The sequence below is a fragment of the Nuphar pumila genome, chromosome 12, assembly GCF_984573655.1.
Source record: "Nuphar pumila chromosome 12, dmNupPumi1.hap1.1, whole genome shotgun sequence".
NCBI classification, from domain to species: Eukaryota; Viridiplantae; Streptophyta; class Magnoliopsida; order Nymphaeales; family Nymphaeaceae; genus Nuphar; species Nuphar pumila.
In genome coordinates, this window is record NC_143260.1 from 101,134,452 (window position 1) to 101,157,992 (window position 23,541).

The 23,541-nt window shown below is 37.2% G+C and overlaps 1 protein-coding gene across 2 annotated transcripts in view; it reads right to left on the reverse strand.

Annotated features, from left to right (window-relative positions):
* Positions 1-19,493, reverse strand: part of LOC149821333 (uncharacterized) — a 32,512-nt gene extending 13,019 nt beyond the window's left edge. Inside the window, exons 1-2 of one of the 2 annotated variants that reach the window (XM_089981964.1) lie at positions 19,375-19,493; positions 17,199-18,256 (exon numbers count right to left, since the gene is read on the reverse strand). In XM_089981964.1, coding sequence (XP_089838090.1) covers positions 17,199-18,254 — 1,056 coding nt within the window. In that variant the 5' untranslated portion in view covers positions 18,255-18,256; positions 19,375-19,493. Of the gene's footprint in view, positions 1-17,198; positions 18,310-19,374 lie in introns of both variants that reach the window. The other variant, XM_089981965.1, reaches the window with a different exon arrangement.
* Positions 19,494-23,541: the final 4,048 nt, after the last annotated feature.

The following is a 23,541-nucleotide window of genomic DNA, read 5'->3' on the forward strand; positions in this document are numbered from 1 at the left end:
ATTTGACGCTATTGAAGGCACCAAATTATATGGAACTATTGAGCTAAAAATCATAGGTTCAAGCATTATCAACTCAATCTGACCACATATATGTGTTCAACAAGGTTTGTTTGCTAAGGATCAAACCTTAGATCATGTTATTTCAATCCAAAAATATGTTTTTTTGAGCCTTGAAATTTTAGTGCAATGCAGACCGTTAATTTTTTAAGCCCTTAAAAAATGTGTGTCACAATCGTATGATTCAAAACTCATTTCCCACTAAACAAACATTGTAGATTACTAGATCAGGTCCATAAAATTTAATTCACAAAAATTAATCTAAAACCTATGAAGTGTCTTCAATAGCACCAAATATTAACTCATATATAGGGTAATACATCTGTGCTAAATGGGCACAATGCTAAATAAAACATGCTATTGGATTTACGATGTGTTTTTTTTGCAATTTCAACCTCATAGATGTGTTCAGCATGATTGATTTGCTAGAAATCTACACTTGGATCATGCATTTTGGATGAAAAAAAACTATTTGGAGGCTCAAAAATTTATGAAAATGGTAGGCCATTGATTTTTGAAAACTTATAAAAACCTATCTGTGCATCGGAATCAAAGGCTCCAAGAACTCATTCCTATAAAAACAAGTATATAGATCACATTTGTACAGTCAGAATTTCGGGAAAAAAAAACAAAAAATCTAATAGCATGTCTCATTTAGCACCATGCTCATTTAGCACGGATGTATTACCCAAAATAGGAAAATATTAATGAAGGTAAGGAACTAAAGAGCTAGAAATCATAGTTGCAAGTAAGTGTGGGCATCGGGCCGGCCCGGGCCTGTTTAGAGCTCGGCCAGATGGGCTTTAAATGCAGCCTTGCCTGATTCTTAACGGGCTCGGGTTTGAAGAGCAGCCCATAGCCTGGCACGTCCGGCTCAACCCGACCTAAATCCATTTGTAAATAGCAATAATTAACAAGTTCCCAACTTCTCATGCAACCAATAAATTATCTTTCTAGTTTCCATAAACTAATGTAACTAATTAGGTAAATAGTAATAGTTACCAAGTTACTAAGCAATAGTTAAATTTTTTTAATTTTTATACTATTAAAAATTAATAAATAACTCAGACCCACATGCCCCTCTACCTAACGGACCCGAGCCAAAAACCTTAGCCCATCGGGCCGCCCGGCCCACTGCCCACTCCTAGTTGCAAGTTGTATCAACTCAATCTAACCACATAGATGTGTTCACCACTATGTCACACGAACTCGGCTAGGGAGGCGCCACACCCGAGTCGACACGCCCCGACACAGGTGCGGCTTCGGACACGGCCCGGACTCGGTCAACGAGTCGAGGCCGAGTCCGTCCTTGTTTGGGACTCGGTCAACGTTGATTGAGTCCAAAAATGTCTATTTTTAGGGCAAAAAACAAAAAAATGATCTTTTTATATATTTTTTAAATATATATATATAGCATGAGTCTCAAACATAAGCCCCAGAAAAAAAAATCTGGGGAGTGCTGCACCCCGCCAGGGCCGCCCCCCGGACCCCCCTTTCCGCAAGGGCAAAAGTACAATTTGCAAAGTTTGTAAAAACACTCATGCTGGAGCCAAACTTTAGAGGACAATATCCACATATATGCACATTGGATATATTATTATATATATATATATATATTTAAAAATATCTATATATATAGCCGAGTCCCCATGTCCAAAAATTTTAAAATTGCGCCGCACCCGTGTGACATAGGTTCACCACTGTTTGTTCGATAAGGATCAAGCCGTGGACTGTGCTTTTCTTACGTAAACATGTGATCTTTTGAGTGATGAAATTTTGGCACATTGTGGGCCGTTGATTTTTGAACCCCTTTAAAAACATTATTAACTCCGCCTGTGTAGTTATACACTGCCGGTCCCAAGCCCGGATAAAGGAGGAGGGTTGCGGTAGGCCTGTGACAGCCAGCATAAAAACTTTGTCATATCCTATGAAAATGAACCAATATGAGAATTTCGTTGGGGCGTTCCCTACTGAGCGACGCGCTGTACTCTCTAGGCCCGGAGGCAGTGATAAATGTGCAAGGGTTGCTAGGTCGTCGCCCAGAAGCGACGCGTCACACCGGCGCCCGGGTGTGGTGTCAAATAGGCAAGGGTTCCCTCACTTTGTTGGACGGGTGGGGGTAAAGAAGTTAGTCCAAGACCATAAAATTAGGTTAGCCACTTGGAACATAGGGTCTTTAACTGGTAAGTTGGTAGAGTTAGTAGATGTTATGTGTAGGAGAAAGATTGATATTTTATGTCTTCAAGAGACCAAATGGGTAGGTGAGAAAGCTAAAGTGATAGAACCTTGGGGATATAAGATTTGGTATACAGGAATAAATAGGAATAGGAATGGAGTAGGGATTGTTATGAGTCGTCAGTTTATAGATAATGTAGTTGAGGTCCGTAGGAAGGGTGATAGAATTTTACTTATTAAATTAGTATTAGGTACGGATATTATTAATATTATTAGTGTTTATGCACCTCAAGTAGGTTTAGATGATTCCATTGGGAAGATTTAGATGGAGTAGTACAAGAGACATCTTATGGAGAAAAGCTTTTCATCGGCGGTGACCTTAATGGACATGTAGGCATTAGTAGGGAGGGATTTGAGAATATCCATGGAGGATATGGTATAGGAGAAAGAACTGAAAGTGGAGAAAGGATTTTAGATTTTTGTTTGTCCTATGATATGATCTTAGCAAACACTTGGTTTAGGAAGAGGGAGTCTCACCTAGTAACATTTAAAAGTGGGGTTAATACGAGTCAGATAGATTTTTTCCTACTTAGAAAGAGAGATAGGGGTTGTTGCATCGATTGTAAGGTTATACCAGGAGAAAGTGTAGCTACACAACATAGAGTCTTAATTTTAGATCTTAGAATTAGACAATGCCGCAAAAGGGATAGACATAGGATAGATCCTAGAATTAAGTGGTGGGCACTGAAAGGAGCTAAACAAGGAATGTTTGTAGAGCAGGTAGTTAAGGAAGTTGATTGGTGTCTCGAGGAGGATTCAGAATCAATGTGGAATAAGATAGCGGGTGGTATGAGAAAAGTAGCTAAGGAGGTATTGGGTGAGTCTAAAGGCGGTGCACCACTAGGTAAGGATACATCATGGTGGAACGAGGATGTCAAATTAGCTATTAAGGTTAAAAGAGTGTTATAGAAATCTAAGTAAGAGTCGTGATAATGAGAATTTGGAGAAGTATATGATAGCAAAGAAGGAAGCTAAAAAAGTTGTTCGAAACGCGAGGGCTAAGGTATATAAGGAGGTTTATGACAAGTTGGATACCAAAGAAGGCGAGAAGGATATTTATAGGCTTGCAAAGATGAGAGATAGGAAATCGAAGGATTTGGGTATGGTTAGATGTATCAAAGATGAAACGCAAAGGGTTTTAGTCAAAGATGAGGAGATTAAGGAGAGATGGAAAGATTATTTTGATAAGCTATTTAATGATAGTCATGCTCAAGATCTTGGAGACTTCTCCATTCCTTTTCATGAGATAAATCGTGACTTCATGCGCAAGATTCAAAAGAAAGAAATTGCAGAGGCTTTGAAGAAAATGAAATCAAGAAGGGCAGTTGGCCCAGATGGTATACCTATCGAGGCTTGGAAATGCTTGGGAGAGAAAGGTTTAGAATGGTTGACAAATCTTTTTAACTTGATTTGGCGAACAAATAAGATGCCTAATGAGTGGAGGAAGAGTACTTTGGTGCCTTTATATAAGAATAAGGGTGATATACAAGATTGCACAAACTATCGTGGTATAAAACTCATGAGTCATACTATGAAACTTTGGGAGAGGGTGATTGAGTCTAGGTTGAGGAAGGTTGTCATGATATCGGAGAATCAATTTGGTTTTATGCCTGGAAGATCAACTATGGAAGCTATACATCTTCTTAGACAACTTATTGAAAGATATAGAGAGAGGAACAAAGATTTGCATATGGTTTTTATTGATTTAGAGAAGGCATACGATAGAGTACCTAGGGACGTTCTCTGGTGGACAATGATGAAGAAAGGTGTTTCTCTCAAGTACATTAGTATAATTAAAGATATGTATGAAGGAGTAGTAACCAATGTCCGCACTTGTGGAGGGGTGACAACCAATTTTCCGATAACGGTTGGGTTACATCAAGGATCTGCTTTAAGCCCTTTCCTATTTGCGATAGTGATGGATGAGCTTACGAGATCAATTCAAGAAAATGTACCGTGGTGTATGTTGTTTGCTGATGATATTGTTTTGATTGATGAGTCTAGAGCTGGGGTTAATGCTAAGTTAGAATTATGGAGACAGACATTGGAAGCTAGAGGTTTTAAGTTGAGTAAGAGTAAGACTGAATATATGGAATGTCGGTTTAGTAAGCAACGAAGTAGGGATGGGAGTGTAGTGAAGCTTGGTGAGCAAGATATACCGGTGAATGATTATTTCAAATATTTGGGATCCATCATTCAAAAGTATGGAGAAATTGATGGAGATGTAAATCATAGGATAAAGGTTGGGTGGATGAAATGGAAAAGTGCTACTGGAGTGTTGTGCGATCGTAGAATGCCATTGCGGTTGAAGGGAAAGTTTTATAGGACGACTATTAGACCCGCTTTACTATATGGTACGGAATGTTGGGCTGCCAAGAGACATCATATTCAAAAAATGAGTGTAGCTGAGATGCGGATGCTTAGATGGATGTGTGGAAATACAATAAAAGATAAGATTCGGAACGAAGATATACGTAAGAAGGTAGGTGTTGCACCCATTGAAAATAAGATGCGAGAGAATCGTTTACGGTGGTTTGGACATATTCGGCGAAGGCCTAATGATGCTCCAGTTAGAAGGTTGGAGAAATGGGAAAATATATTAGTTAAAAGAGGTCGGGGTAGGCCTAGGAAGACTTGGATGGAGATGATAGGAAAGGATATGAATGCTTTGAACCTCACCGAGGACATGGCGTTGGATAGAAATGATTGGAGGAAAATGATTCATGTGGAAGACCCAAAATGAATTTCTTTTTTGGTTCATATCGCTGACCCCATAGGTTTTGGGATGAAGGCGTAGTTGTTGTTGTTGTTGTTGTTTAAAAACATTATTACTTGATATAATCACATTATTCAAAACAAGTTTCCTACTAAACAAACCATGTGGATCACATCCCTAACATTTGATCTACAAAAAATGAACATTTTTGAAGAAAAATGTGATCTCTACTCATTAGTTCCTTATCTTCATTAATAGCCAATATTTATATATATATATATATGGAATGAAGTATGGCATTTATGGGATAATCTACTCTACATATATTTTTATAGGAATAGTACCATACTGAAATTGTGCACACAAGGAAACAAATTAGGAGTGTGGTGAACATAAGACCAAATTAAGTTCATGGGCCCAACGGGCAGCCCGTGGGCTTCGCATTAGACTCAAGTCCGACCCGAACTGAGCCTAGGCCCGACCCGACTAGTCAACTGGTTGGGCTTGACCCGGTCAAGCTCATCCACTAAACAGGCTGAGCCAGCTTGGCCTGCCCATTGTCCAACCCTGGTTAGTAATATTAGTTAAACTGAAGCACATGCCGGGCTAAGCCAGCTCGGCCCGCCAATTGTCCAACCCTGGTTAGTAATATTAGTTAAACTGAAGCACATGCATTCACCAGTAGGAGGAGAAGAGGTGAACCAAGGAGAAGGTACACGATCTTTAGATTGAAAGTTGCCAGGTATTGCAACTCAGAACCACCCTATCACCCAACTTCCTATGATGATATCAAGGAGATGTAATTGACCAAGCAGATTTAGCCGTTATGTTATTTCATTGTGCAATTTGAACACCACTAATATCCTCTTGCCATGTTGTGGAAGTGAGTCAATGACATAGTAAGCTCAAGTCTTGGAAGACTACAAGTTGCACAATTATGTTGAATGAGAGACTGGAAATATATCAAGAACCTTTATTCATTCTTTTGATCTCATGTTTTAAGGGTAATGTATCTCAAATCAATATTGGGAAGGACCCATATTTGACAGAAACATGGTACTGGAAATGGTACTGGTATGGGTACGAGTTACTAATACTGGTACATGAGAATTAAAAAGTTTTAGGTATGCTATTACTTAAAAGACATATAACATTGATATGATTTCTATAAGAATTGGTATGACTTGCTAAAAATTGATACGAAGTATATATTTTCAGAAATGTACCTATGAATTAAAATATTTAAGCATACATATTTAATCAATCATTATTGCATTATAATTTATTTACAAGCCATAATATTTCAAAGCCTTAATGAAAAAGTGTCTCTATAAAATGACACTATTGTTTGTATGTAGAGATGAGAGAATAAAAGAGTTTGATACTCATTTATGATGCAATAAAAACACATTTTTACTAGAGATGGTACGAGTTTGCAATTGCATCATTTGATGTGATTGGATATCTATTGTTTGCAATTTTCATGTTTCACTTACATTTCAATATGTGAATAGAATATTATTACATCCTCCTACTTAAAAATAATGATCTAATTTTTTTCAAATCAATGGTGGGATAAGTTTGGAGGAATGCTCACACTCTAGTTTCACTTGCTTGACATATTGCAAGCCATATAGGAAAAGTAGGAGCTTCCTCAAGTGCATCTGCACAACAAATACATATAAGGTTTAATATTCTAGTCTGATATATAATATATTACTTGTTCCATATTCGGAATGTACTCACAAAAAAAGCATCACCAACATCTGCCATATTTTTTTAAGATATCATGTTTTAAGGTTCTCCCCAAAGAAAATGAACAAATAGAAAATATCCCGATATTTTTAAATGTCATGTATTAAAAACATTGTTCTCGAGAATAATATAGTATCTTGAATTAAAAACATTGTTCTCGAGAATAATATGGTATATTTAAATAATTTTTTTAATTTAATTATTTTTATATTTCAAGTACATATTTTATTATTCTTTTCATATTAAAAAACTTCTGCTAACATTTGTTTATATTTTGTTAAGAAAAAAATTATTTTCTTACCTTTTATTTTTAAACACCAAGGACTTCCCCAGCAGAACCACCTGCTTAATGAACTACATAGAGGAATAGTCAATACCGACATTGGTGACCATGCATTACATACAATTCAATTTTCAACTTGTATCTAGTATCAGAGCCCCTTAATTGTAATGAATGAGAAATGCTGTTCAACAATGTTGGCTTTTAGGATGACATTCACGTTTTGTTGCTTTATATTGTGCATTTGAAACTATGCATATTTACATTCAATCCTACACAGGCAAAAAAGAACAAAATAAATAAGTTGCTGACTTATATCTGTGTGCATGTTTGCATGTGATGTTGCATGTGTTTCTCATCAGTCATCATCATCACATCCTAACCCAACTACATGTGATTGACTTTACAAGTTACTACACGTGATTGACTGTATAAGTTACTGATTGCATAAGTTTTGTTTCCCTATCTCTTCACATCTACAGATGCAACCTAAGTGAACCCACAATTCTTTTGTATCCCATCTCATGGCCTCCTTCCAAGTCTTGACTGGTCTTCCTATTTTTCTAATTAATTGGTCAACTGAAGCTTTTTTTATTAGAACCTGCAGATGCATTTACAATTGCTTGCTTATGAGAAAACGTGTGTTTGATCAAATTATTTCAGCAAAAGAACTTGATTTTTTTTATATAATACACGTGTTCTCCACTAAATAAACTATAAAGGTCACATTTGTAGCATTTAATTTGCAAAACATCACTTGTAAATATGACTTTCTGAACCAGTCCATTCTAGCTTGGTTAGGAGGACCAGCTACTCCATGCACACATATGTACAAACCATAATTACCAGAATCTGAATCAAACAGGAATTGTGATACCCAGTGATGAGAATCCGAATTCCTTCACGAAATCTGATTCTCATGAGATGAGCATCACAATCCTTTTACACGGGAATCCTAGTAGCAATGACCGGGAATCCCGATTCCCATGACTAGAAATCCTAATGCCGTCAAGCATCATAATTTCCATATTTAGAAATCATAATTCCCTCAATAATCTTGATTCCTTCAGGAATCCCAATTCTTACGCTCATCCCTTTCTAAATGATTCCCTACACATGTTTCCTGCTTGCTCAATGGCTGCTTCCAGATTTCGGATCCAATTCCTGCTCTGGCAACTATGGTACAAAAATACACATGTGCATACATACTTAGTGCACACATACATTCTGATACAGATCCAATTTTGGAATATACGGATCCGAACCCAATTATCCAAATGAATGAACTAGTAGTGTAAGATCCATGAATTTTCTGTAGTTTTTTTAGTTAAATATACGACATACTTTATGTATATTCAGCATATTGACCTAATGATATGTAACAAAGAAATTTCTATGAGCAACTATGCTTAGGATACGTACATGTATCTCCTCGACGATTTTTGCTGAAAAAAGTTCGGAGAGCCATACCGGGTTCGTTAAGCGAAACAAGAAGTTTTTAACGAACCAAACTGCTTAGTCTCAAAGAGACAAAGCTTGTGACCAATTTCAGTTTTTTCAAAAAAATATATATATATCGGCGGGCCCACAAAATATTTTGTAGGTCCCACATAAATATCCCATAAAAGTACCTAGTGGGTCCCACATGGACATAAATGCCATTCTATTACTTCTTCATTAAGAATAGCACTATTGCTATTGGATTTGGATCTGGATCAGATCTGACCCATATCCAAATCCAAGACCTACATTTTTCTATAAATAGAGGTGAACCCCCATGAAAAAGCACATTTGCTTTTGGGTTTCTCTCTCTCTTGCTTTTTTGCTTGGGTCAAGCCCACTTGACCTAGATTAAGCTCACTTGAGGTGAGCTTAAACCAGATTGGCCTAGACCGAGCCTACTTGGGTCAAGCCCACTTGTCCTAGCCAAGTTAGTTTTCTCACTTCTTTGCTTTTTCTCTCTTCTTTTTTTTTATTCTTGACTGGCCTAATTAGGTCAAACCCACTTAATCTAGACCAAGCCCACTTGGGGTGAGCTCGAACCCACTTGACCTAGACCGAGCCTACTTGGGTCAAAACCACTTAACCTTGTCTATTTTCTAACCTAGTTGGACCGGATTGAACCTAAGTCTGAGTCTCCCTCACCAATACTAGGCTTAACCTAGTGAGTCGAACCTACTTTGACCTAAGCTAAGTATGACCCGTTCTTGGCCAATATCTCTCTTTTCTCGCTCTTTTCGTGAGTCAAGTGCATAAAGGTGCGCATCGCAAGTCAAACGCAACCTCTATCGCTCCCTTTCTTTCTCTATCCTTGTTCTCATGCAAATCGGCCTTGTGACCATACCGAACAAAAATAGGTGTTAGCCACGACCTATGAGCTACCTTATGCTTAGCCTCGTCTACAAATACAAGGTAGGTTTGTACGCCGATGACATCGGTATTAATATGTTGAAATTCATGTTATAGGGTCTTAGTCCTTGGTTTATGCCATCTAAGTCACTATGTGCGCTTGCGCCAGGTATCCACTCACGTATTCTTGCAAGTATGTTCTCGCGTGTATGATATAGAGTCTTACTCCTCGGTTTACCCCATCTAGGCCACCATGTGTGCTTGCGCCAGGTGTCCATTTGTGCATCCTTGCGACTACGTTCCCACATATATAATATGTATACTATATATGTTCTTTTCTGCAATTTATCAAGTCGAGCGCGTTGTTTTGCACCTAGGCCACGTGCTTACGCAATTTATTTAGTCTAGCATGCCACAATACGCCTAGGCCATGAGTTTATGCTTTTATCTGGGCATATACATATTTCTCATGCATTGCCATGCTTATTTTATGATTATGTGCGCATCTATTTGGGCATGTACGCATTTTTCTGCATTGTTATGCTTTTTTGTAATACTTGCACGTTATATGTGTGAAAATAATATATATTACTATACACATTTATTTGGCGCATAAGCATTTAGCATACTTGATCAGTTTATAAATATAATTGTGCAATAGTAGTGTATATATATAGGATACATGTATGATGACTGATTCCTATTACTCAAGCATTTCAAATAAATGCTTCATGCAAAATGATGTTGAAAGAAGAAACTCCTAAGTGAAGGGTTTCGGATTTGCGCAAAACACTGAAGTGCTTAAAGTTTTCCGCGTAATCACTAAATCACCAACTCAAGGCCTGATTAAGGCCGAGGTTTCCGATAAACCACGAAAGATGCAACGTAAGCACAACAGTGTGCATCTCTCTAACAAAAGGATTCACATTTCGTTAAAGTGTTATGATGTTGAATTTTCCATCTCAATAGGCGAAGTGCTCGCACGAGTTAAGGATGCTCGAGCAAAAATGGCATAACTATGACATCGTATGAACATATGTTGTTTGAGACCTCAACCTGGATGGCTCGATCTAATCTACCTCAAATAGGCATGATACTCGTAAGTGTCCTTGTGCCAGAGTTGGTTATACACCTACGGGTGAAGCGCTCGTGAAGGTCAAAGGTGTCGAGAGCGATGTTCGCATTCATATAAACAAATGTAATGTTAGTTGTTGCACACACGAGATAAGGCTCGTGCTTCAAAACTGACCGAGTGGGGTTGGGTTCACATTTCCCTTCGTGTGTAATGCAGTGATTGCCTATGAGGCACTCGATGTTCCTATAATTAAGATTATATCGTCAAACCCCTTTAGGACTTACGCTTATCGTGGAGACGATGGTGGTACCATTCGAGTGACATTATTATAGACCAAAGTGTTTGGCGGTCTCCCGTCACTCGGAGGTTAGAAGGTTGGGGATAGACCCCAACTACTACAGTAGCAGGATGCATCCGAAATGGCCTAACATGGGTTCTCACGATAAAATCTGTCACCAGACTACGGACAAGGTCATTCAGGTATCTGGACACAAAAATACATAGCATAAAAGACACTCAGATGCTTCGTCTGATGCCGAAGTAATTACCTCTGTATACTGAGGGTGATCTAGCTAAATATCGAAACAATGCATTAGTTATAGGTTCACTTATGAATGAATGGATGTACGCTAGTGATAATCATGCATCACCGTATGTAAGGGATTTGTCTCGGTACATTGTTGGACTGAATGGGTGAAAGCCCAAGTTGTGTTTGCATGGTTAAGATGAGCTCGAGGAGCTCATGCTTCAGTACAGGGGTACCTGCGAAGGATACTACACTAAGTCGCGAAGAATTGAGCTACGATCCAAAATGAATGTTTTCAATTGCGACCCTTGAATGGCCAATTGTGTTTTACCATATTATACTTGTTGGAACTGGAATGCTTTCCTACCTGTCTGGTACAGTACTGACCCCATTTTTGGGAAATCCATATAGTTGACTTGATGTGCGAGGTGCGAAGCAAAGTAGCATCAAGTTCCAGGATTTCATTATACTGTGACTTATGTAGACTCTGTTTTTGTAGTACTGTTTTACCAAGCAATATGGTTTTGTAATAAAGACTTGTAAATGAAATATTTTGGTTTGATTAAAGTTCAAGTATGTTTTTAGATACATAACCGTGACCCGCCCGACGTTTTCAAAATCGACCACCCACTGTCGTCCTTCCGCTGCATTTAAAAAAAATAAGTTTGATATTTTAACTAGTATTGGTTGTGAAAATTCAGGCATTATGGGAGTCATCCAATTAGTGCCCCACGTATTTCTGAAGCTCAAGGAAGGTCATGCAAGGTGCTATAAGAGCCCCCTAAAGATGGAAGATGGTAGACCAAAGAGTTGGTCTATTTTTTGGGATGAAGGACTCCAAAAATAGATTGGTCCAAGAAATGATTAACTAGAAATAGCCCAGCCCTTTTGAGGTTTATCTAGATTTAGGTTTTAATTTAAAGTTAATTTTGTGATTTATGTAAGGCTTTATGAGCCCCTCTTGACCTATATATAGGTCTTGCTTTTGGCTTGTAAAGGAATAGAAAAAATTGGAATCTCTCTCTCTCTCTCTCTCTCTCTCTCTCTCTCTCTCTCTCTCTCTCTCTCTCTCTCTCTCTCTCTCTCTCTCTCTCTCTGGTGTGCTGACCTCTAATATGTCTAGTTCACCAAGTGGGCTTAGGATACTGCCAAGGTCAACTCAACCGGCATGGTCAAAATCGAGTCCTCGACGGTCAACATCTCCCATCCCTGGTGAACCCGACCTCCACCAACTGACCCAATTGTTATCTTATTTGTCGAAAGCGCTAGTAGGAGCCTAAGCGAAGGACCCTTAAAAGGACTAATTGAAGCCTATGTGAAAGTAGTCGGCCTAGGCGGGACCAAAAAAATAAAATATCAAGAAAAGCAAAAAGTTTAGAATAAATAGTTAAATTTAGTAAAAACATATGATAGTAACTATGGATGAAGTGTGTAATTCAATGTAACATGTCGCAAACTTCATGAAATTGCATAATATTGAACATACACCAAAACTTGCACACAATCTAATTACTTTATATCGATGTAGCCAAAAGCCTCGACTAGAAACCGCCTAGTCCGCCCAGTCGGTCTAGGCACAAGTAAAACGCCTAAGCTTTACAATTCCTAGATGGGGTACCTTAAAAGGTAACAATTTTGTCGACTAGAAACCGAGCGCCTAGTTGGCGACTAAGTTGCCTCCGCCTAGGCATGAGGGCAGTTTAGTTATTTATTATTCTTATATAGATTTTGTTATTTTTTGTATATATATAATTGTATATGTGTGTGTATGTTTGTGTAATTTGTCTTGTGAAATCATGCTTAGTTATTATCTAAGTCATACGGACTCGACTATAGGGTCGACGCACCCGCGTCGACACACTCCAACACGGGTGCAGACACGGGATGTGGCTTCGAACACAGGGCAGACATGCTTAACCAAGTGTCAGACTCGGTCGACGCATTGAGGCCGAGTCTGTCCACATTTTCAACTCGGTCAACTTTGACCGAGTTTATTTTTGACCATTTTTTAGGGCAAAAGGCATATAAAAACTAAAAAAATGATATTTATATATATATATAGCCAAGTCTTATTATTGTTATATATATATATATATAGTTGTGTCCCCAAGTGTCGGACTCGCTCAACGCATTGGGGCTGAGTCCGTCCACATTTTAAACTCGGTCAACTTTGACTGAGTTTATTTTTGTCCATTTTTTAGGGCAAAAGGCATATAAAACAAAAAATATTGATATTTATATATATATATATAGACAAGTCTTATTATTGTTATATATATATAGTTGTGTCCCCTAATGGGCACAACTTTGATAGAGTCTTATTATTGTTATATATATATATATATATATATATATTTATATTTATAGCCATGTCCCCATGTCCAAAAAATTTGAAATTGCTCCGCACCCATACTCGCATCCATGTGACATAGGTTATTAATTATTATTATTATTATTATTATTATTATTATTATTATTATTATTATATATATGTGTGTGTGTTACCTTGCTTTTGGATTTTTTCCGGTGAAACATTGAAAACATGCATAGTTAATTTTAATTGATTATGTTATGAATATGTTATTTTAATTTAAAGCATATTTTGTTGATTATACTGAACATGTTGTGAATAATTGAAAAAATATATATATTTGTGTGTACAATTATATATATGTATATTAATATATTTTGTGAAAGCATGTGTAATTTTGTACTTGTGTAATGAAAACATCTTATTAGTAAAAGAAATTAACATATTTTTATGTATATTTGTGTACTTTTCTATATTTTAATTGGAGTACCGACTAGTCCCGCCCAATCTTCGACTAGTCTTTTTAGAGATCTACCGATTAGGCATCGCCTAGTGCTTTTAACTACATAGATCTATATACATACATGAGAATGAGAGAATGAGGATTATCTTGCCCCTGTTTCGTTAAGTCATTGTTAGGACCCTCCAAAAATCATAGTTTTTAGATGTTTTATACTCAATCTTAACTGTTAGATGTGTTTATGAATGTTGTTGAATTGAGAACAAGTAATTGATTAAGCATCCTTATGCTCATATGTGTACGGTTGATACCGTACTAAAATTTCATGACAAGATGTTCACATTTTTTATATCAAATCAATTTGAAACAAAGTTTGTTTCTCAATAAATAAGTATTAATAAACACATCTAGTGGTTCAAATTGAGCATAAAACACTTAAAACTTTGATATTTGGAAGGTCTTAATGGTGACATAAAAAAAAGGGGATAAGATGAACCTTGTTCTCATATATATATATATATATATATATATATATATATATATATATATATATATATATATATATATATATATATATGGGTTGATCTAACATTAAACTAGTTGTGTTTGACATTAGATGGATTTAACATTATTAAAATGACTAAAAAACATTAAAAGAATGGTATTTTTAAAAAATGCACGCTTACTTTTTTTGTCATTATAGGTCTTTTGAACTTGAAGAGAATTGAAAAGTCAAACACCTTTTCCAAAAAAGTAACTTTACGCATCTATCAAAGTTACCTTTTTTACATCAAAAAGTAATCATGTGTTTTTAAAAGTGCTTTCTTTTAAGTGTATTTTAGTCATTTTAATAAGTTTGAATCCATCTAGTGTTAAACACAAGTGGTTTAATGTTAGATTAACCCCATATATAGATAGTTAAATAACTGAAAAAACGGATTTTATATGTGTCGTGTGTGTGTGTGTATTTGTGTGTCAAAAATGCATGCATACATATAAACAACAAAAATAAAAAAAGATGGAAAAAAGATAAAAAGGGAGAAAAAGGAATAAAAAAAGAAGAGTGGAGGGGAGAGATGAGGAAGAAGAAAAAAGGGAAAAAAAGAAAAAGAAAAGGTGAAAAAGGAAGAAAAAGATAAGCCAGAAGGGTGAAAGGAGGAGGAAGAAAAAGAGAACACAAAACGAAAGATTTTGGGGCAGGAGGAAGAAGAAAAAGAGAAAAATAAAGAAAGGAATGAGACAAAAAAATAAAAACCATGTCCGTGCAGCCTAGGTGGGGGCAACCTTGGCAGCCTAAGTCAATATACAAGGCCCTACCGTCTAAACCCATAAGCCTAGGCAGTGGCCCTGTGCCTTGCCCGCCTAGGCGGCCTAGCCACAGTTTTTGACAACTAAGGTCATTGTAGAAGACCCCGCATGAGTCATCCTAAACCCAGTAAGTTAACCAAGCCCTTACCTTGACCCGAACCTAAGTTAGAACCTATCCAACTCCATTCAGCCGAACCTACCCAACTCCATTCAGCCCACCTTGAATTCTAACAAACCCAGAATTTTGTCATACCCAGTGTTATTAAAAATGCGCCTCAAGGCGCAAAAAGTGTGCCACGCCTCAAGGCGAGGGCCTTTTCGCCTTGAGGCACACTTAAAAAGCGTAAAACCCTCAAGGCGTATGCCTCGTGCGCCTTGAGGCGTACGCCTTGAGGCGAGGCGTGCCTCACCGTGAGGCGCGCAATTGAAAATCGGATGGGCCCGGACCCGAGTTTGACCCGGACCCGAACCTGTATGCTCGAAGGTTCGAGAGAACCTGTGTCTTTAAAAAAGACACAGACGCCTCTCTCGAACCTTCTCTCCACTCCGTCCCCTCTCGAACCTTCTCTCTCCACTTCGTCCCCTCTCGTCTCCCGCCACCGCCGGCCACCACCCGCCGCCGATCATCGCCTCTTTCACCTTCTTCTTTCCTCTGCTGAGAAGGCGTCGGCGACCCGCCTGCCACTCTGCCTCTTGCGACTGGGCCTCACCTTCTTCGACGAGAACGGCAACCTCCCCACCCACCCACCCCCACACCGGCCAGAAATTAGTCTGGGAGTTCCACGTCAAGGTCGCCAACTCCCCAAACGAGATCAATGCTGACTTGCGGCAGTATCTGACGGAGCGTGGCATCAACGTCGACGTTAACCTGCAGAACGATATCGACCTGAACGTCCTCAACCCCCAATTCAGGTGGTCGGGCTTGTTCATGAAGGACCGCATCACGTGGGTGGTGTTAGGGACGGTCTTCAACTTCTGTTGGATGTTGAAGGTCGTCTAGGGGCACATGTGTAACACGCTACAAGAGTTCCTAAGGTATGTGAGATTCTTCTTCCCAAGGTTCACTAAAACATTTCTTATTTATTTATAATTTTATATAATTTTTACAGTTTTTTTAAATAAAAAATTTTTTTTGAGGTGTACGCTTTGCGCCTCGAGGCTTATGCCTCGCCTCAGATTTTGGTGGAGCGCCTCGCTACGCCTCAACGCTTTTCACAATACTGGTCATACCTCACAAACTCACACAGCCCAAACCATGAAGTATCTGAGTTTACAATTTGGACTCAGTGTTCTTTAAGGTGTCTAGTTTTAACCCCCCGAATTTCATGATTTATTGAGCTCTTTGTACAGAGAACTTGATTTTACAATTCGGGTCTGTCAGACCGACTTAACCTAAATTTATCCGCCACTTCATAAAATTGTATCTCCCTGGTTTCGAGTCCTCTAACCTTCAAATTTGGTCAAAACTTAGTTCAAGGTGTATAGAATCATCCCTCAAAATTTGGGGTTTTTCTGTGGAAAGTTTAAAACTTTTAATTTTTCTGAACCTATCAAAAACTTATACCTTGCTTACCCGAGTCAGCCTATATGACTTGTCTTGACCTAACCAAGCCTAACCCCTGCCCGAAATTTCGTACCCTGGGCACAGGCACGCATCACATTCACACACATAAAAAGTTAAAAACATATATACATATATAACGTTTTCACAACAGCTTTATGTAGTTGCCAAATACATAAAGTTTGAGGTGTACATGGAGAAATGCAGCCACTACCAGGTGCTTGGCATGAAAAAGAACCTTAAAAAAGGTAATCAAGTATTATAGATAAGGTTGTAATATTGCATAATTCCTTGTTCAACATTTAAATCTGAGATAATATTTACTTGTTTAGTATGTCAAATAAAAGAAAAACGTTCAAAAGATATTATACACATATGCATGAGTGAGATGTCCAACAGTATGCAAAATGCAATCAGATAACCTAAGTTTTGCATGTGCATGTTATTGCTCATTATTATTGAACTTAGTGATGCTAAGCTAATATTAGAAATGGGAAAGCATAGCACAAAGTTAATGATAATCACAAAACCTCCATTATCACAAATAATGTTCAGTATAACCAACCTGAGATGGGAAAGCAGACTTAAAAGCCTTGGGTTCAATATTGTACCCTCCAGGTCCAGCTGCTTTGTAAATTCCATACATCAGCCTGTGATCAAAGTCAAACAAGAATAGCCGCATGCCCTCATAAACCTTCGCAACCAGCTCCTTTTTGTTAGCAGGCATCCCCAGAACCTTGTACTTGAAGCAATCTTTCTTTGTGTTTGTGTTGCACATAAATATAAGACCCATGCTTTCTTTTCGCACAAAACCAGATGGCTTACCGGCATCTCCTGCATCCATGGCAACCTCCTCACCATTTTCAGCTACTACTTTTTTCTTCTTCCTCAATCTCTCAGTTTTCTGAGCTTCTGTTGAATCCTCCACCTTATACGGCCTTTTCTTATTGCTGTTGTTCGCTAGCTCTTCCTTCTTTCCCTCATCCACTCTCACTTCTTCCTTCTCTTCTTCCTTAGCATCTTTCTTCACATCACCCATGTTTACTTCCTTCTTTCCTTCAACCACACTCACGTTTTCCTTCTTCTCATCTTCATTGACATCTTTCCTCGCCTCACCTTTTTTAACATCTGCAGTGCCCTTGTCACCATTTTCAGCTTCTACTTTTTTCTTGTTACTCAATCTGATCAGTCTAACAGGTCTCTGAGTTTTTGGTGTTAATTGGCCTACCTTCTTTGTGATCTTCATTTTCCTCCCTTTATTCTTTATGTCTTCCTTATTTTCCTCAACCAACTTCACATCTTCCTTCTTACCCACTTCTTTAACATCTACCTCTTCTTTCTTTCCATCATCTATACTCGCCTCTTTGTTCTTCTCATCTGCTTTAACATCTTCCTCCTCTTTGTCTTCTTTATTCTCATCTTTCACATCTTCAGCATCTTTGCTGACCTCTTCAGCATCTTTGCTGACCTCTTCATCCTCTTTTGCATATGGACTAGACTCCTCCACCATTTCCTCCCTCTTCTCCGAAGCAGTAACCTCAGTCTTCGTCTCCTTGGGTCCAACCTCTGCTATGCAGCTTACACCAGTAGCAATGGTTGCCTTACCCTTCGCTTTTACCATGTCTTTCACAAGGCAAACAACAACACTTTCATTCTTTGGACGAGTAAGATAAACACTAATAGAATCAAACACATAGCTGTGGTAAGACAAAAGGCAAAAAATGAAATTGCAAGACTAATATTAAGAAGAAACTACGTAACCACCTTGGTAATCTCAACACAAAAACAGTGATACCAATTGCATCAAACAAATTTATATTTAAAAAAAAAAGAGGAATATATTTGTGTTTAAGCATCAACAAATAATAGACACAATATCCACTTCAGACTGAGAAACTAATATCTCAGGCTAGGAGCACCTTAAAACCCATGAAGAAATCAGAAAGTCACGCTCAATTCCGACATCTCTGGGTCATAGACTGAACATGGAAGGGAAGGACCTATGCAGATACCCTTCTGCTTATAGGGTGCCACCAAAACCAACACCTACGTGGCAAGGAAATAGGAAAGTCCACGATAGGTCAATCTGAGATAAAAATTCATCCACTAAAAGTTGATTTTTCTTCCATTTCAACATCCAACTCCCAAAAACATCGCCCAAGACCATTACCACCAAGTTCAATCCCAATGATTCAGAAAACAAGAACTCCTCCGAATCATCATTCAGCACAAAGGCAACAACAAACGAAACAGATAGGAGTTACAACGAAATCACCACCACTATCGCAAATCTAGAGTGACAAAGCACATCAAAGCCAGCAAATTCAACAGAAACATAAAACCCAAATGGAGAAAGTGCTCGCCCTCCCAGCGGACCCCTAAAATCAACATTCATATACGAAACCCTAAACCCCCAAAAAGAACTCCCAAGATTCACATTCATAAAGGCGGAAAACACGGATATCCTTTCCCAAACTCCATCGAACCAATTTAAACCCAAAAACATAAACGAACAGAAACCCTAAACCTTCATCTGAGGCTGGAAGACGACAAATATTAACCAAGAATCAAAACCCTAACCCTAATTCCTCCATTCCTGATCGTTTTAACCCGAAAAAAAAAAAGACAAAGAACCAAAGAGACAAGAAAGGACGAAATCATGCACAGAAGCGATGTTTTCGCGAAGACAACACGATGTAACGAAGAGAACGAAGACGATAAAACCCTAACGGGGGGCTTACCTTCGCAAAAGGCGCTTTCGGAGGAAACAAGAGAGAGAGAGAGAGAGAGAGGAAAACCCTAAAAGTAAAATAACCACAAATCACACGCTGGGGGAGAGGAAAACCCTAAAAGTAAAATAATCACATGGATGCCATCATACGGTATATGACTGGGAACCATCTTATTCGATGCTAGCCTCACAACTAGGGTGTGTCAATTAGTCGTATTTGACCCATACCCAAACCCTATAGAGTCAGGGTCCAATTAAAAACTTGGTGAGATCCAAAGGATCCGATTAGTATATGGGGGGTATGGTTTGTGAATTTTGTACCAGACCCGGACCCGACTTGAGTTTTGCTTAAGACCTATAATTTTTCAATATAAAAAACATAAAATATAATTATTTTAAGAGGTTTGGACCAAATTGGTTCATCTAATCTTTATAGGACCCAGGTATGGTTTTTTCTTATATTAGACCCGGTAGAGACTGAGTTCAGACCCAGTACCAACACCTCAACAACAGATATGGATTTGCACTCACACGAGTCCAAACCAAATCAGACCCAGTACTTACATCTAGGGCTGGTAAACCAACCGAACGAACTGAATGGAAGGTGTTCAAGCTTGGCTCATGTATTGTATGGACTTGAGCCGAGTTTGAGTTCATGAAAAGCCTCAGCTAAACAAGTCAAGCATGAGCAAACTCATTTAAAAAAAACGTATTTCTTTAAGTTAAAAATAATGGAATTTAAACCCTTAACCCAGTAAGCCAATTCAAACTGTAATGACCATAATTTTTTGAGGAATTTTCTTGAATTTTTGCACTCCTGTTTATTGAATGGTAAATCAAAATTTTTAAATTTTTGTAGGCATTATATTATAGGGTTTGTAGGATTTAGAAAAAAAGTAAGTATGAAGCAAATGCCCCTGCACGCCTAAGGGTCTCATCAATCTTATGGAGTTTCAAATTTTTCAAAAATTATTTTTGAAGAATTCAAATTAACCTTTTAAGGGATATTTAAAATGAATAATTTAAATAAATGAAAGTTTAAAATTTTATGGGTGAAATCTATTCATACTTAAGTCTAATGGCATTTCATATAATTTCACATTTGAATTTGTAAAGAATTGAATTTGCATTTCGTTTAAATTAATTAAAATTTTCTTTTAATATAATAGAACTTAAGAATTAATTAAATTATATAATCTGGTAGGAGTTCATAAGTGGGTCATCCCATCCTTTGTGGCACTCCTACTTAAACTTTAAAATAAAAAAAAAAATTGAGATTCAAGAGTTAAGATAAAACTTACCAAATTTTAATGTAAGATTTGACTAATCAAATCTTGGCTTTTTTTACAAAACAAGACTCCATAAGGGGGGGGGGGGGGGGGGGTTGTCACCCCCTAGAGAGTCCAATTTGAAGAAGGGGTTGGATCAAGAAAGAAAAAAAAAAATAGAAGTTTATGAAAACTAACATAGATCTAAGATCAAGGGCTAGGATTAACTCCAACCCTAATAGTATAAAATAGATGAGGGGTTCACGCCCTCACTATTTGCCTTCTTTTTGCCTTTTTCTAAATTTTCTTAGACTTCTCTAAGAAATCTCTTTTCTTCTCTCATTTTTCCATACCAAACCATTTGTGTTTTTACCCTTGGCTCAGCAAGGAAGGCATCCACGATCATGTGAAGAAAGTAAGAAGGTCGTGGGCGAGGTCATTGTTCATGTTGGATGGTTGATTCATGTTAGAAGAGCGATCTACATGTATAGGACTAATTTTTTGTCAAAAAAGTAGGGAGTTTTATACTCTATACGTAAAACAGAATTCGTGGGTATGAATTCCTTCTATTTTTCATATGTACAGACCCTAAACCATGCCTCTCACACGTGGGTTTGGCTTAGGGCTGACTATGCATGTGATAGAAAGGGGTTTTCGAAAGAAAACCCCTCTAAAAAACATTTTCTCTCAAAACTATTTCCTCATAAAATAAAACTGTAACAACTGCAAAATATGCATGTTACCTAGTTATTTTTCTATATATTTTGATTTGGATTAATAGATTATGTTCATACTAATGTTTTGTAAAAATTAAAATGATTTCTATGATCATTTTTATAGGAAAATACATGTTTTGTATTACCGGGTTTCTAAAAAAAATATTCGGTAATTACGCATTTATGACCTAACACCCAACCAGTAAATCACTCGTATCTCCCTCATCCAGAAGAGTTTTAATTAATGATTTGTTGTATTGGAAAGCTAACAAAATTTTGCATCTATAAAATTTTGAGTCATGTTCATGGACTGAGTATGGATCTGTGATAGTTAGAATAGAAAAGTGTAGGTTTGCACCAAAACGTTTGTAACTTCCTCATATCAATGAATTTTTATAAACAGTTTGTGGCATCGGAAAGCTGAAAAAAATTTGTATAAACTGTGAAAATTTTAGCTCTAACCACTAAATAAAAAAATTTGTAGCTTCTGTAACAATTGGACAGAGTTGGACTTTTCGCAAATTTGGGGAAATGTTCTTTTTTGTTATTTGTTAGATCTCATTTGTTTCAATATGTTTAATAGGTTAATATTAGGTTTTATAAGTCTTAACAAATCGTTATATGCTTGAATACATATTCTTGTATGCAAAAAAATACTTTAAAGAAGGTTTTGGCAAAAATGCTTTTAGGGTTTTGATGTTTTGATAAGGAGAGTTCATCTTTTTTAGGGTTTTTCATGATTAAACAGTATGTTATTGTATAAAGAATTCATGTTTTTATGATTGTTTAGGGTTTTTTATGATTCTTGTATAGATGTAATCATATTTAAAATATTTTTTAAAGGTTTTGTGATTCTTTGATGATGTATGTTATTGTTTTAGCAAGATTAACATGAATCTGATCAAATATGCATTGTATGATGATATAACAATATTTAGAGTATCAAAAATCATGATTGTATGGGTTTTAAACTTGAATTTTAATCTTGCTTAATGGATCTTGCATGAGTTTGAATATTGGCTTTCCTGTCCTTATTTTTTATCCTAACCTATTTCAGAAAAAAATTGATATCTCTATGAAAACACAGCCAATAAATTAAAACAAAAATAATGAAGTGTTCTACATATCAAGAGCTTAAATTTAAAATCTTGTTTCGCTTCGTTTGGAACAATATTAAGGCAAAAACCTCTATTGCAACAAAGCACAGGTTTTCTATTCCGACCCACGTTTTTTATGGTTCTAAAGTCCCAACCAAGACTCATCAAAACAAATCAGGAAAAATCTTGGTGAAAGCTACCTGTATAAGATAATCCTATAAAAATGGTTTTATAAAAATATTTCTCTGTAGGCCTCGAGAAATTTTTTAAATGAGAATAAATTTTTGCAGATGGAAGGATCTGTCTTGTATTTTTCCTAAATAGGGTTTAGTCATAGAATTTTCCTGATTTTATTATAATGAGTTTTTCAGTTATGTTTCTTGGATTGCTTTCTTGAGACATAGGGGAATTCACAGTAAAATTTGGAGAGTATAATTTAGTACCTATGATTTTCGGCGAGTTTTCCAAAAATGGGTTAATAGAGATATGAGTTTGCACAATATGACGTGTGAATACTTAATTGTTGATATTATACATGCAAAGTTATGAAAGTTTATCATATTTTTTATGTATATGCACACATGTTTGCAAAGTGAGAAATACAAGTATGTTATCGAATACAATATTTTAAACTCGCATTCATTGGTCCCGAAGTGGCCGAATCATCTTTGATGGATTCTAATATGGTGTTGCATGTAAGACATTTAATTTAAATAAGTGAAATTTGTAACACTAAAGTAAGGGCTTGCAAGGATAGGGCAAGCAATACAAATAGCTTTGTGAGAATATATATTTGAGCATGAAAGGTTGCTCTTCTCCAACCACGAAGATAGATAAAATCCTATGCAATAGACTGCAGCGTAAAGAGAAGAAACTCATAAGTGGAAGTTTGATGCATCAAGATGGTGGTGTTGAGAGCTTCTCTCGCACTTGTGATCCCTCACCCAATATTAGTAAAAGGTGTTCGGTCAGGCCAAAGCTACTCATTTATAAAAACATTGTCTGCGCTACGTCCCTGATCTAGGTATATGCTCGTGTTTGTACCCACGGGGCTAAAAAGCGGACAAGAGTGTGTGTGCATTAAAAATATATGACA